A 16,016-nucleotide genomic window follows, 5' to 3' on the forward strand; every position below is an offset into this window, starting at 1 on the left:
CATAGTCCTGTCCAGTGCTAGGTGAATGGGACAGGAAGAATTATTACACTAGCTACATCTAAATCATTGAAATGGATATTCTACCAAATATATTTAGCACCTGAATAAGTCAGGTTTTGTGTGCCTTTTCTGAGCATCTAGAAATACATGTTAGATATATTCCTAAAATTTAACATCTAAAAACCTGTTTTTTATGGTACTATTTTGGATTTATATTACTTATAGTACTTTTGTGGTAAAATTGACAGTCAACAAAAGTTGAATTTTTAAAATGATATTATTTATTATTTTTAAAATATAAATTGTATTGTATGTGAAATTTAAATCACGAATTAGGCAAATATTTTTTTAAAAATTAAGTATGATCATGTATAACTATAGCTGAACTACTCAATTTTAATTAACCAATACAGAATCTACCTACAATGAAATTCTTTAAAGAATATTAAAGACAAGGCTTAGATTTTGAATTTGAGGCATAATTAAGTAATTTAGATGAAAATAATACCTTACCTGTTCATGTCATCAAGATGTTCAGCAGCAAAATAGAAGCTTTTGATTTTAGGATGGCAGGCTTTGAATGCACTGTGAATAAAACAATAAAATATTTTCACTGACTTTTGGACAAATTGGAAAATGGTTTTAAGTACCTGTAACGGCGTAAATGAGTTCAGAGAGGTGAAAGAATGTAATCAAAATATATTATATGGTGGTGCATGCTTTTAATTCCAGCACTTGGAGGGCAGACACAAGTGGATCTCTGTCAGTTAGAGGCCAGCCTGGTCTACAAAGTGAGTTATAAGGACAGCCAGAGCTATATAGTGATACCTTGTCTATCATCATCACTGGTGTTTTTATGTGTTTGCACATGCAAGAGAAAAAATTTTGAGAACTGTTCGGCTCAAACTAAATAATTTGTATGGATAAAATTAATGCAATGCCTAACCTAACTTCACATACATAATGCTTCTATCAAGACAGAAATAAGTAAAATTGTATGCATGCTCTGTCCTCAAAGTTGCTTTCTTATACTCTCAGTTTGAAATCATCAGATAAACAAACTATAACTTAAAATCTAGAAAATTACAAAATAAATTATCCTTTCCCCCCCTCTCTCCAAGTAAAATGAACTTACTATTTCTTGCGGCATTCACTGGCTCTATCGATTTTAAATTCAGGCAGACTGATGAATCCTTCTGCTTTTTCATCCTAAAGAAGCAACACTTTTGATTAGTGTATCATACCAAGGAAGTCTGAAGCTAATTATACCATGTAGGTGTGATGTAGATACTTAGAGTAATAAATGTGCTACTCATTTTGTTCTTAATTCTACTTACATTTCATAAATTCTACATATCCATAAATTAAAGGAAATTTTAATATTTTGAAAACTTAGAACGTTTAAAAACTAAAATATATACATTATTTTATATTAATATGAGGATAGAAAATAATTTATAAAGTAAAATATGCTTTATAATTCTTTTGAGGGGCTGAAAAATAAAAAGAAATTGGGGCCTGAAGAAGTAGTTCAGTGGTAGAGTACTCATTTGTGCAGGATGTATTGAGCTCTGGGTTTGATCTTTAGAACATAAACCAAAAAAAGTAAAAGGAACCGTTTCAGACCAGATACACAAAACAGCTATACATTTTTAGTACAAAATTTTCCATCATTTAGAAAGGTGTGATTTATGTTCTGTGTATGAGAGTTTTATCAGAATTCATGTACAAGCGACATGTGCATGTCTGTTGCCTGACAGAGGTCAGAAGATGGCGCCAAATCCCCGGAAACTGAAATTACAATAGGTTGTGAGCCACCATGTAGGTGCTAGAAACAAGTGCTGACTAAATCGCTCCGGCCCCTTTTTCGATCAATTGTAATATTTAGATATAAAATATGAGTTGCTTACCAATTCAAATTTTCTTTCATAGCAATTTGTTAATCAAATTTGAATTATTTTTTTATATAACAATTTTTTAGGGTATTCAATAGTTTGGAAATTAAGTAGGTCAACTTGATTTTCAAATATGCAGTTTCAGATATCTCTCTTACATAATACCATTTTTAATCTAAAAAATTAATAAAATTCATAAGTACTCCTCTCTTAAATAGTAGTTAATAAAACCAGGTAGGTATATTATTCAAAGCCTTATATTAGTCTCGAGTTTAATCAAGTATGAAGTGATTGGGTGGCTAAACCTTGTCCTTTGCTCTGGCTGTAACAAAGCTTCGTAGATGTTTACCATTCCAAAATTGTATTGGAACTGCTACACCAGTCCACAACTCTTTCTGAATCAAACTGAAGTAAGATTACTCTCCCTTCCATTATTTTGAAGAAAAAAAGCTACTCTCAGTTCTCTTTCACCGTGTATATGTGCATTTGCGTTATTTCTATTATTAATGAACTATGCAAAAGTTAGAAGTTTGAGCTATAGATAGCAACTGAAATTTATGTTATGTATAGAAAGAGTATTAAATTTTTGTCTTTAAATATTTTTTCAATCTTGCGTTAAAGAAAATGCTTCCATTTGACTTCTAGCTTATGTTACTTTTGATGGCCTTAATTTAAAACTTGAAATATATTTGGAATATTATCTCTTTATAATGATGCAACATAAAATACTCTATTTCCCTAAAATAACAATAAGGTTTTCCTGGAATATGTACTACAAAAATATTCATTTATATTTTACATGAGTAACAGTAATGACAACTTGTCAATGATTAAAATATAGTAACTAATTAATAAAACACACAAAAATTTCATCCTTTATAATTTGAAAGATAGACTATAATTTAGTATATGCAGAAAACAGATTGTCTTATAAATTAGTCTAGAAGTAAATCACAATAAAGAAAAACAGAGATACTGTATTTTGATGCTACTTGATATGCATCCAAATTTGGTATATCTAGCAAATAAAATGTATTCATATTTGCTTACTACAAACAAGACATACTTAGTAAGACAGATTTTTATTTCATTATATGACTGCCATAAATTATCAAAACAAGAAATAATATTTTCACATAAGAATATAGAAAATTATTAGTTTAAGATTTTCCAAATAAGTCTTCATTGAATAACATTATTTGAACATTTAGCATTTTGTCAGACATGGTTCATTTATTTATCTCTAAGAAAGCTTAGTGTGATATGCATCATTATTTTCATTTTTGCAGATGAAGATTTAAATACAATTGGTCAAGTAGTGTAATTCCTGAGTCTGCTCTTTCAGCATGATGTAAGACAGCAGCGTAATAGCTTGTTCAGGGAACATCAAATTCTCTAGATAGTGCACGTTATAAGCAAAGTTCTAATAATTATGGTAACTTTAAGGAATTACCCTTTAAATGCAAATTGTTTAATATCTTAGTATCCTATTTGTATAAAACTGCAAGTACCCTATATGTACACATATATTAATCTATATGTTTATAATACACCAAAGTAGTAGATAGGTACAGCAAACAAGTAATGCCGTGTCAAGCGGAAAAAAAAAATCAACTAATAAAACACATTTTGACATTTCAGTGAGATACACGATTGATTGTTACATGATTAGTCTAGATACAAATATGTTATATCAAACAAACTAGAAAAGTTGTAAGAACAATTAAAACACATTAAACATGCCCCTTCCCTCAAGTGGTCCAATTGTAATGGATACTTAATTTCAATATTAGTCTACTAGTTCATTTTTTTTCTTTAGGAGAAACTGAAATAAATTGAAACAATTACTGACTTCAGTTGCTAAGAAGTCCCCTCCTTCAAAGCAGAAAAAGAAAATCCCTATAAAACTTTGAGCAAGAGCTTTTAAAAAATCTCTGTTTTTAGTTAAACTACAACATTAGTTGCTTGGTATCTTTAGAAACAGAGAATTTCTCTATATTTTAACCGTGCTTCAGATATGTTGCTACATTAGAAAAATGGAGCAACAGGTCTTCCAGAATGCTGAAGATGGATCCCGAATTGGCTTGAGGGTGATACGATCTAAAATCATGTCTCAAATGTTGACAATTATTGTTACAGATAATGAACGGATGAGAACACAAATGTGCTCTGTCTTACCTCTTCATTAATGTACCAGTACAGGGATGCATCCTTCAGGACAAACCAGTACTTCTTCCATTTCTGTGAAAAATAGCTCTTTGCATCTTTCTTTTTCCAAAGCCATCCCTCACAGTCACCACGGCCAAGATCCTTGCAAGAAATTCGTCTTTTGCTCTTGCCTGCTATGGCTCCTAAAGATAGTAAGTAGCAACACTCTTAATTTTGGAACGTGTATAAAGATAAGAGATTAATTCATAAACCCTAAAAGCAAGTAAGACACTATCAATCTTAAAATTATCATTTTCTAATTGTGTTATCACAAAAAATACAGGCATCTTTGATGCCTTTTCTTCCACATATGACAACATAATTGGAAATAGCAATTTTCGTCTCAAGACTTGTTGAGATCACATGATATCAAAGGATCTGCATGGTAAGTAATCTGAAACCACACTGGCTTCAAGGCAATGAGAGAATTAATGAAATATGCTGGTGATTATTATCATAGTACAAAAGAAGTTCAAGTTTTGTTTTCTTTGATTACCTTTGTTCTTCTTCTTTGATTTGTGCTGCAGAGAGGACTGCTGAAACGTCTGAAATTAAAGATAGGGAAGATTATTATCTCATATGCAGAGTGTGAACCAGAGAACCATGGAGCTACACAGAACTCTCACCAGCTGAACGATGACGCGAAAACCCGGGTTAGAGAAGTGCTTCTCCCCATTAATATTTCAAAATAAATGCATACAATGACATTCCTTTCTCATCTTCCATGGACCAGGAGAAGACTTGTCAGGATCCTCGTTTTGTTGAGCGATTCCAGGGCACAACACATTGGTGAAAGAAAATGTTCTCACCACCGCACACATAGCTGTGCCCTTAGAGAAACTCACTGTGGTTTCTAGCACAACATCTCATCTGGTTCTTACATAATCAGACAAACCAAGAGGCAAATGTCTTTTTTTATTTCTGTCTCCCTTAAGTCTCTAAATCTATAAGCACTTTGATCACTATTTTAATCTCATACCTACTTATATCAGTTTTAGTAAAGCACTTTGATCACTATTTTAATCTCATACCTACTTATATCAGTTTTAGTAAAGCACTTTGATCACTATTTTAATCTCATACTTATATCACTTTTAGTGGTGAATGATCTTGTCAATGGAATCAGCACTCCAGTTCCTCATATCTGCTTCTGACATAGGAACCTGCCCACTCCTCAACTACCAAACCCCAATACTATATGGCTGGTATTTTGAACATGTCCCAGCCACTGCCTCTAATATTTGTGGATTATAATGTCCAATACCACTGTCCTATCAATGAAACAGTATTGTGTCATCTAAATCATTGACCATACCATGCAATTATAACTGTATATCTTTCCTACCTACTTTCCCTGGGATATTATAATGGTTCATTTGCACTATTCCATGTATCTAGTTATAGCTAAACAACTCAATACTAAGTATATTCAACAGTTTACTATGTCTGGAGGAAAAACAGAGCTGTACTGACTCACCTAACTTCCAATTAATGACTATAGGTTACTGATTCTAGTTAGATAACATATAAATTTTCACTGGTATAATAAGATGAATTATGATTAAGTAACTAAGAGAGAACAGAGACTGCCTGTGTATTAGGTCACAGGCATTTTTTTCAAGTGAATGTTCTTGTAACAATTTTTTCTTTTTTTTTATACAAGCAAATAAGGGTTAAATAGATTTTGATTATATAAAATTTTCCTGTTTTAGTTGAATAATAAATTCACATTAATATTTAATATATTGCTTCCTAAAATAGTATATTTCTATAATTTTTTTTGTTGTGTGCATGATTTATAAATATATTGATGGGTACCTGCTACAGTCAGCTAATCTCTTGATATACAGTGTAATCCAGAAATATAATTACCCAACACCCTAAATGTTTGTGTTGTCTTGCATGTATATAAATACACATAAGTGTATTTATAGAAACACATATCAATATATAAATATATGCAAACATAGTAACCTTTGCATGAATCATGTTTATAGAAATTCACAGTTACTGAGAGAATACATAAAAGACAAAATTCATTATGGATATTTGTATTTCCGGCTAGTGTGTTTAATATATTCCCATCTATTTTTTGCATGAAATTATTCACTCAGTTTCTTCCTTTTGTGTCCCCTCATGTAATCTTAGCTTTCTAGCTCATTACTCTTAAACATGACAAATCTGAGACGATGTCTGTTTTTTTCAGAAGCTATCAAGATTAATAACAGCTAATAAGAACTGGGTTATTTAATGTGTTATGCCTTTTATACTTCTTAGTTCAGTTTATTATGGTGCTAGACATCAATGCACGTTTGACATATGTCCTATTACTAAGCTATGTCTGAGGCCTCCTCCTATGCTTTCTGTATACCATTCCTTAAAGTTTCAAGGTCTTAAAAATTTACAGAAAAAAATAGTTCATGTTCTCCAGGTTTTCTTTAACAAGATAATTTTGCCTTTCCATATAAACATGCAATATTTCCATAAAGATCATGATTTCAGAGTACTATATGGTTGAAAACTAAGAACTTCCAGGTATGTAATAAATGTAGCCACATTAAAAAAATCAGATGTTTTATGAATATAAATGAGGAACATCTTTGATATTTCCTTATTTTTCAAATGACATTGATATTCTATAAGATGAAAGGATTGATTGCTTTAAGGAAACCTTTTCTGGTTTATGCTAAAATAAAATATATCTCTTAGAGGCTCTTGTATAATAGACTAAGAATTAAATTCTATTTTTATGCTCAAAATTATAAAAATAAATTTGAGTAACAGTTTGGCTGGGTATATCTTCAATTTAAAATAATGAACAATTTAAAAATAACTTTTATTAAAGGATTTCACTAGTTACCTCAGGCTGGCCTCAAACTCTACATCCTCCAGTCTCAGTAACTTGACTGCTGGGATTTCAGGTATGAGTCTCCATGCCTAGCTTCAGAGTGGCAATTTGAACATTTTATGTTTTTGGCATTTAATGTTGCCCTTATGACATCTCTATCTACTCTACTAAATTCTATGTTTAGTCTTCCATTAGCTTTTAAGACATTTTTCTCATTATCAATATTCTACACTTTTATTAAGTGTCCAAATTATAATTTATCCTAATCTCATTGAGCATTCATTAGGTTGCATTATTTCTTCCATTCTGCACACTTTCAGTTATTATTTATTTCAAACTTTGTCTTTACCAGCTCCTTTTTCTCTAGATGAATGTTGGCATGTGTCAAGTTATCACCTATTTTTATTTCATGTTTTTCCTTTCATCATTCTGCATTGTCCTTTAAGTAAATTAATTCTTTTCCATTTAACTTAATTCTCTCTGATTATATCCAATAAACTTTATTTTATCTATTATACTTATTTAACTGACAATATTTTTACATTTAAGGATATTTATATTATATGTAAGAATAGCCAGTTGGTACTGATTCTAGAACAGCAACCATTTTCGAGTTTTGTGTTTTGTTTTGAAATTGAAGTACTTTTGTAATTGTGCTATATTTTTATTTAGTGTGTAACATATCACCTGGTTGTTCAGTTCACTGCCCTTTCTTCAGTATCAAGTTATTTTAGACACTTCAAAATTTTAGATCAAGTAGAAACTTCTTTCTTTTCTGCCCAAGACTTTTGTTGTATCCTGGTGCGGGAGAATTTTCTGTATTCTGTCAATCATGTTATAAATGCTGATTGGCCAGACAGGAAATATAGGTGGGAAAAAAAAGACAGGAAGTAGAAATGATGTAATGAGAACAGGAGAATTCTGGGAAGGAGGAAGTTGATTCCTCCCATTCCTGCCCAGACCACAGAAGCAGCAGGATGTCATCTGCCCCACTGAAAAAAGGTACTGAGCCACATGGCTAACACAGATCAGAAAAATGGATTAACCAAGATGTGAGAGTTAGCCAGTGAAAGGCTAGAGCTAATGGGCCAATCAGCTTTATAACTTATAGAGATCTATGTGTGATTTTCTTTGGGGCTAAACAGTTGTGGGGTAAAGGGCAGGACAGAAACCCAAACAGACAGGCCTGGCCCTGTTCATGTTACAGTATCCTGCCTCTATTTCTTGGGTCCTTTCAGACGCTAACCAGGACGTTTTGTGATGACAGGGCCTGATGTCTCACTAATGCAGCTCACGTTTGGGAGGCTTGCCCATGTTTCTGAGTAAAAGGTTGTTTTTATATCCTGTTGACACTAGGAATTAACTTTGGCCATGGGTTTTATCTTTAGCAAAACATACTCACAGATATGGATCCACCTCTCTTTGACTTTCTAGTTTCAACCATAGAGTTAATTATTAATTTCCCAACACTGCTAATCTCAATTTGGTTCCAGGTTCTCATTAAAGAACCTGTGGCCATCTCTCTTTCCTAGAGGATAGAGAGAAGTTTTCCCTTTCTGATATCTATTTCTACCTACTTACTTACCTACATACCTCTCCCTCTCTCTCTCTCTCCATCTCTCTCTCTCTCTCTCTCTCTCTCTCTCTCTCTCTCTCTCTATCTATCTTACTATGGCCATCTGTCTGCTTGTTTTATAGCTATGTATTTAAGGCAGAATGAATCTGAAAGCATATGCAGGAGAGAGAAGTGCGTATGTGTGTATGTGTGTGTGTGTGAGAGAGAGATTAAAATATAAGCTTATAATGTTTATTGATCATCAAAAATTGATTCATTTTCAAAGCATCGTGAAAGCCAGTTCTTTTCAAAGCTCTATCACAATCTATCTGAAGAACATATTGGTTAGCATTCAGGAATTATTCTGGCCTGTCAATGGCAGGATGCACTCACCAGTACTCAGGCAGTATAATGATCTGCTTAGAGTCCTGATAACTTCATCAGCTGTGTCCCTACAGTTAAGTCCCCTCATAAAAGGTGGCCCCCCTCCCCCCTCTCTCTCTACCTCTCTATCCCTCTCTTTTTTCTTTCCCACTGCATCTGTCTCCAGATGCCAGTCTCGTCCCTTCCCTCCTCCCAATAAAATATCCACCATGTGAGCTCTGTCCCATGATGGCAATTCTCTCTCCTGCTGTATTTTAAATAACATTGGTGTTGTGATCTCAGCAGATTCTTGATTCTTCTGGGCTTCCTCCTGCCCACCAGCAGTCCAAAGCATGCCAGAACCCTGGAATCTTGTCCACATACAACAGTCTCACTTCTGCAACTAATGGATCACTGGACCCCTTCATCCTACACCAGTACTGTTGGTGAGCCCTCCTTCTCTGATTATTTCCCATGAGTGAGAATTTGTCTCGTGATTGTGGTTTCTTGCCTCCATAACAAGCCCAGATATCAGGCAACCACTTGTCTCTTGGGGCTGAGCACTCCCACGGTCCCTGTACATTTGGGTGATGACCTGCTGGCCAGCTTATGCCTTCTCATCTCTCGGGCTCACAGCCCTGACCCCAGGTCTGTGTTTGATGAATCACTGAGCAGCATGTGCCTTCTCAAATCCAATACTCTCTGAATTCCTGGGATGCTAGGAATTGCAGACCCTTGGATCTTATTTCTCTATCTCACTTGTGGGATCTGCGTTGTCCACTGTAAACTTTGTTCCATGCTTTCTCTCTGTTCTCTCTCCTTGCTCCTCTACTCAGCTATGAAACCTGTTAAGCCGCCTTTCCCCCTTTCATTAAATAAACAGTATCAAATGAAAAAAACCTGGGGTATTATACCTTTGACTCTTCTTATTTCATTAAAGAATCCCAATGTTAAGTTTCCACAGCAACAGCCTGCCTCTGCTGCCAAAGTAGTTACATGTCACTAAGTTCCTTTCCGCCATCAGCTATGTGACACAAGTACCCTTTAAAACTATCCGCCAGGCAGAGTTCATTCTCTTTGCTTGTCTCTTGCCTTAACTACTTTGTCTCCAGTTTACTCTCTTGCCCTTTCTCTCCCTTGTTTCTCTCCTTCCTCTTATAGGTCTGCCTCTCTCAAGTCTGTACTCTGACATGGCCTTTGACTCTTCTGCCCTCCCCATTCCCTAATAAGCCTCTTGGACTAACTCTGTGCGTGTGGCCTGTCTGCTCAGTGGCAGGGCCCAACAAAGGGGCCCATTTTCTCCACTTTCTTTGCTCCAAAACCTGCTTATATCTGTCTGCTATTCCTTTCTAAATGTCCTGTTGAAGTCTGCTACAACGAGGGAGCCAAGAAATGGAGAAGCCAGCTTCCCTTGGTTTTCACTATCTTTTAATTTATTCAACTCCTGTTTAATGTTTTATATATATATACATATATATATGTATATATATATGTATATATATATGTATATATATATAATGTGTGTGTGCGCGCTTGTGTGTACAAGTATGTGACTTAGATTTAACTCTGTATGTGTGAATGTAAGCTAGATTTAACTTTGTGTGTATGTAATTTGGATTCAACTGTGTGTATGTGTACATAGAACTATTGTTTAGTAAAACACGTTTTAAACAGCCACCATGTCGCTTCTCTTCCATCTTGGCTGGTGACCCATCATGATGTAGGTAGCCACGTGGCTGGCAGCCATCTTTTACTAAGGTTAAAGCATATACTTCTTAGTCCTAATGAGTTCTGTTCACTATATTTCCTTCTAGACTAAGGAAGCAACAGTCTCAAATATTTTAGATTGGTATGGAGTTTTGTATGATAATAAAAATATATGGTCAAATTTTTTACAACATATTATATATGTGATTCAACTCTGCTTTAAAATATATTCTATATGGTGATAAAAATTTAAGTCTATAAAGAACAATTCAGACTAACAAAAGCTAACTTAGAGATTTACACATATGTACTTATGTCTTTGCCAAGTGTTCAACACCAAGCTTCTAGTTTTATGAAAGCTGCTAACATATTGTAAACTGTTAAGAAATACAAGTTAATAGTCATTGTATAAATGATCAAGTTCTTTAATTGTATTCATGATAAGTACTGACATAATTACAGGGATAAGCCTTACCTCGTCCCTTGTATGTTTTCAGACTTAATCATAAAACAAGTAACTAGAAACAGAGTTTGTCTACTTAGATATACCTAATAGACACACAGTTCTCAAATGCTCAGAGATCTGTGGAATATGGCTTTAAAATATTGAATTAAAAAGGCCTTTTGTAATAGAGAGACATGCCAACTCCTGGGAGCACCCTATTTCCTCCAAAGAAGATGGATAGGCACAGCTTTGATGCTGTTTGAGGACTAGGCTAGAGGTAGCTTTGTCGGTTTAACAGCAGGAACCAAGGCTTCAGCTGCCTTCTCAGTTTTCTGTGTAAAATTTAGGTCACAAGGCCTCACTCTCCAGAGTTAATACTAGGTCTAGACACAATTTGCCTCGTTACCAGTCTCAACAACGAGATAAACTCACAACTTCTTACCATCCCTTTGATTAAAGGAACTTACTCTGCAGGGACTGTTGAGTGGTCAGCCACCTGTGTGTCCTGGCGGATTAGATAAATGGCGCTTTCAGGTTTGTTTACATGAAGAGGGAAAGCTTAAGTGGTGCTAAGGAGGAAGTGATCTGAGATGTATAGGAGAATGAAATATCTCGGATTTCTTTCCCTCACTATACTACTGTGATATAAAACTCCAAACGTTCACAGTCTTAGAAGTAATCGATGGAATTCTGATAAACTGCTAATCTAGCTCTGGCAGAGTACTACTCGTGATATCACTGTATTATCATAGCCATAAGCTCAGGATTTTAAATTCCCTTTAGTTGTTTTCTAACTATAGACTTAAAAGGTGCTTTTCATTGTGCAGAAAACATCTATCACAGTTTTTGGATAGAAGAAAGAGTCTTAATGCCTACAACCAAGATCGTTTCTGGTGTGAGTATATTGCCGTTTCTACAATATGGATTTCAGTATAGGGTCTAAACAGTGGGAATGCTAATGTGTCTAAAACCTATCTTTTCATGAACTCTAGGAATTCTTATAAGGTCCAGGAAGTCGACTTGGATTCACCTCAAACAAGTCAGATGTACCCCTCAATTAAGGACTGTCAATCAACAGCCTAAGCCTCCCAACCTTTCCCTGGTCTTAGGACTCCCGTCCCTCAATTATCAAGACCTAAGAAAAAAAATTCTCCCTAAACTTAATTTTGTCCTCTGCTCTGCCAGCATCTTGCCAGGCCCCACAGACCTCGAAGAGCAGTGAAACAGCCAGCTATGCTAGGACTTGCCCAGCACCCCAGCTTTCTCATTCCCCCAAAATGCAACACCTCCGGGTCAGCAGGAAGCAGTTCTGAAAACTCCAACACCCTCATCCCTGTCCCACCTGCTATCGCCTTTAACTCTTCACCTTTGAATAAAAAACAAAAAGGGAGGAATGTTAGCACTCAGGTATTATGCTGGTCTGTCACCCGGCAGGATGCACTTGTGAGGACTCAGGCAGTACTCTGTCTGTCCTGCTCAGAGTCTGGACAACGTCATCAGCTAGATTGCTACAGCTACGTTGATACAGCTGCATTCCCTCATAAAAGGCGGTCCTGATTGCCTCCTCTCTCTCTCTGCCTCTCTCCCTCCCTTTGCTCTCTTTCACCGCACCTGTCTCCAGAGGCCAGTCTCGGTCCTCCCCTCTTTCACTTTCCTTTCCCTAATAAAAATACCCTTTAGTGCGTCCTGCTATATGATGCTGTCTTTCTCTTTCCTGCCATTTTTAATAATATACACTATTCATTAAGCTTTTTTGATGGTCCCAATAAGAAGCATTTTCTGTTACCTTTTTAAATAGTAAATATGCATAGCTATAATCATTTAAAATATTTATTTTTATTTAATGTGTATAGGTAAATTTTGTCTGCATGTATGTCTGGGTACCATGTGTATACAGTACCCACAGAAGTGTGCATTGGATCACCTGGAACTAGAATTACCTACATCTCTTAGGACATGTGGTTACTGGTAGTTAAGTTGGATCCTCTGGAAGAACAGACAATACTTTTAACCATTGAGCCTTCTCTCTAGCCCCTAATAATCACTCTACTTCATTAAAACCTTAACTGAACAAAAATGATTAATGGCATTTTCTTCATGGTTCACCTGCCAAAGTTACATAGTACACTGCATATATCCTAAGATTATTCTGTCTACAAACATGAATATCAAGGTCAACACTGCCCCTTTGTGAATAGTACTGTTTATCTTATTTAGTATGCAGTATCTACTTATAGCAAACTGTTAAGCTAGATAGAAAATAGCCATTAGCAGGCTCGGAGGTCAGTAAGTATGGATCTGTCCTTCACACTTGCCTTTGGACCCCATCACACATTTTCCTAGGCAACAAAGACAAAAAGGCAAGCTCTGCAATTGCTCTTTTTCAAGAAGAAAAATGCTACATGAAAATACTGAGAGAGGAGGCATCAGAGTTTCTCAAAGCCTATTAAGGGTATCCTACTTGCCCTTGACTGAGTTTGATCACTGGTGCTGAGTGGAGACATGACACTCCAGTTCCTCTCAAAGACAGCAGCCCCCACCCCTCCCATGCCCAGTGCAGTTATCTAAAGATCTTTGCAGCTACTGTGTGACAATCCAATTTAAAATTAACTTTTCCCCCTCCATTCTATCTACTAAGCCAAATCCCAACCATGTCTCTCCTGACACTGGCCATTTTTATTCATCCCCTGGAGGCCCCTATTCCTCCATGTAACTTTGTGCAGACTTCTACTCCCGAGGCTGTCCCCTTTGCCTTTCTCTAGCTTAATGGCCTTCAAGATTCCTTCTGAGTCGTGTTCAGACATTTTCTAAGATTAAATGTAATGCTATTTTTAATTATCTTTAGGTTATCTCTCCTAAATCTTGTAATCAGTTTCTAAAATTAACATTTGAAAGTGCCAGACTCAAATCATCAAAAAGTAAGCTAATTAGTATTTGAGATAAACCTGCTAGGGACAAAGTCTGGTAAAACCATTTGTGTTTTTTTTTTTGTCTCAAAATCAAATTGTATCTAAATTTTTGCATTTTAGTTAGCTTTAAAAAAAGGCACAGAACTATTTTCACTTAATAGTCCCCAAATTATAGACACATTCATATTGTTAAAAGTCATGAGAATCATTATTATCATCACACAAAGAGTTAAAAAAGAAACAAAAAATAAATTGTGCAGAAGTTTCTTGGTTAATTTCAGAATTTCTAGGGGCAGAGACAGTTTTTTGCCCCACTGCTATCTTAGAAACCATCCCATGCTTAGAAAAGGCTAGTCAGCTACAGCTCTCTCTACAGCATACCAAGGCAGCAAGGGATATTTTATAGTTACATAAATCACAGCAGTGATCAGTTATTCTATTTTAAATGATTCAACAGAGCCCAGTGCCTCAATAGAGTCCTCGAACACTCCTGTCACATGGAAGATATCCCAACTATTTCAACAGATTTCTAAATCTGCTTTTAAAAAACTTCCAGATCAATAAGGCCTGGCCAACAAATGGGATTATTATTAGATTATAGGCTTCTCCCTTTAAGACACTGGTAACTCTGCAAAGACCTCACAGCTTGAAGAATCAAGCCAAGGTTCCTCCTAGAGCTGAGAGATTCCTATGATGAGGATTAAAATACACAGGTCTCTGAAGAGAAAAAGGAAACCCAAGACAAAGGAGACCTAAGCATGCCTCCCCCAAAGCCCTTGACTGCAGCAACATCAGAGCACTGCCTCTTTCGCCACCTCTAATGCCTCTGAGAGCTCTCTTTAACTACAGTAGTCTTTGGACTGGAGACATGGCTCAGTGATTAAGAATATTTGTTATACTTTTGGAGGGCCTGGGTCCAGTTTCCAGCACCCACATGGTGGCTCATGACCATCCATAACCACAGTTTCAGGGGGTCTGACACTCTTCTGACTTCCAAGGGTACCAGGCATGCAGACACTGTACATGTATACATGTAGCAAAAACACACATAAAATAAATAAATAAACAAATCAAGCAATAATAGCTCAGAGAGTTCAACAGAAGAACTCCAAAAGACAAAACTGTACCAAAAGGTTCAAAAGAACCCAAAGTTGCCAAAAAACACAAAAGCAAACTGGAAAGCAAAACTCAAAGAAATTATTAAAAATCAGTTTCTTAAAAACCAAAACTAACCCCAAAGACTTGTTTTTCAGCTTCATGAAATACATACAAAAACCAACAGACATCAAAAGTGGATGGGGAAAGCCCATGAGGCCTCAACCCCAAGAACTATAGTCAACTACAGAATGCTGAGAGTAGAAGTATTCTTCCCCCAGGGAAGAACACAATTTGCTATCCAATACCAAATGGTCAGCCCTGAAAACATATAGACAAATAACATTACACAGACGGAACAGGTTATATTTATGAATATATCTGTATATAAATGTGTGAAACACTAATTAATGAAAAAAGAGACCTTCAACTGAAAAGAGAAAAGGAGTCTATGGGAAGGTTTAGAGGGAGGATAGGGAAAGGAGAAGTGATGTAATTATATTATCATCACAAAAAAAGCAACAGATGCCAGTTCTTATGAAACAACAGAAAAATGTCCCTAGAGTAAACAAACTCCAGTAGCTTCTAGGAACTTCCATCTTTCCCCTTCCTTTCAGGGACAACTTGCTGCAGGCAGCAGGCATTTCAAAAGGTATGGGTATTCTTGCCATAGCTGCCATTATTACCAGACGGAAGGAGTCATAACCTGTGTCCCAACAACAAACCAGGCTCAGTCACATGTCCCCAACAGGCCAAACTAACAGTCCAAGTAGAAGATGGAGATTTATTCAATATGGTCCCACTGGGAAGAGCCAGGCTTCTACTTTCTCTTTTAACAGTACATAAGAAAAACATGCTTTTACAGAATGAAAAGTCCCTTTAATTTTTTATGAATGTTCTACATACTCTGATCTTTAACAACTTCTGGATTTATATCCTAACCAGGATGTCTTGATTGATTTATATAGGCTGCCCATTTCAGTTGATTTAA

The 16,016-nt window shown here is 35.7% G+C and overlaps 1 protein-coding gene across 7 annotated transcripts in view; it reads right to left on the reverse strand.

Annotated features, from left to right (window-relative positions):
- The window catches only part of Cnksr2 (connector enhancer of kinase suppressor of Ras 2), a 207,692-nt gene that overhangs the window by 45,739 nt on the left and 145,937 nt on the right, over positions 1-16,016 (reverse strand). For all 7 annotated transcript variants that reach the window (XM_075958276.1, XM_075958275.1, XM_075958274.1 and 4 more), the window contains 4 exons: positions 4,600-4,648; positions 4,074-4,246; positions 1,136-1,209; positions 514-585 (listed from right to left, as the gene is read on the reverse strand). In XM_075958276.1, coding sequence (XP_075814391.1) covers positions 514-585; positions 1,136-1,209; positions 4,074-4,246; positions 4,600-4,648 — 368 coding nt within the window. The remainder of the gene's footprint in view (positions 1-513; positions 586-1,135; positions 1,210-4,073; positions 4,247-4,599; positions 4,649-16,016) is intronic.

The sequence above is a fragment of the Microtus pennsylvanicus genome, chromosome X (genome assembly GCF_037038515.1).
Source record: "Microtus pennsylvanicus isolate mMicPen1 chromosome X, mMicPen1.hap1, whole genome shotgun sequence".
NCBI classification, from domain to species: Eukaryota; Metazoa; Chordata; class Mammalia; order Rodentia; family Cricetidae; genus Microtus; species Microtus pennsylvanicus.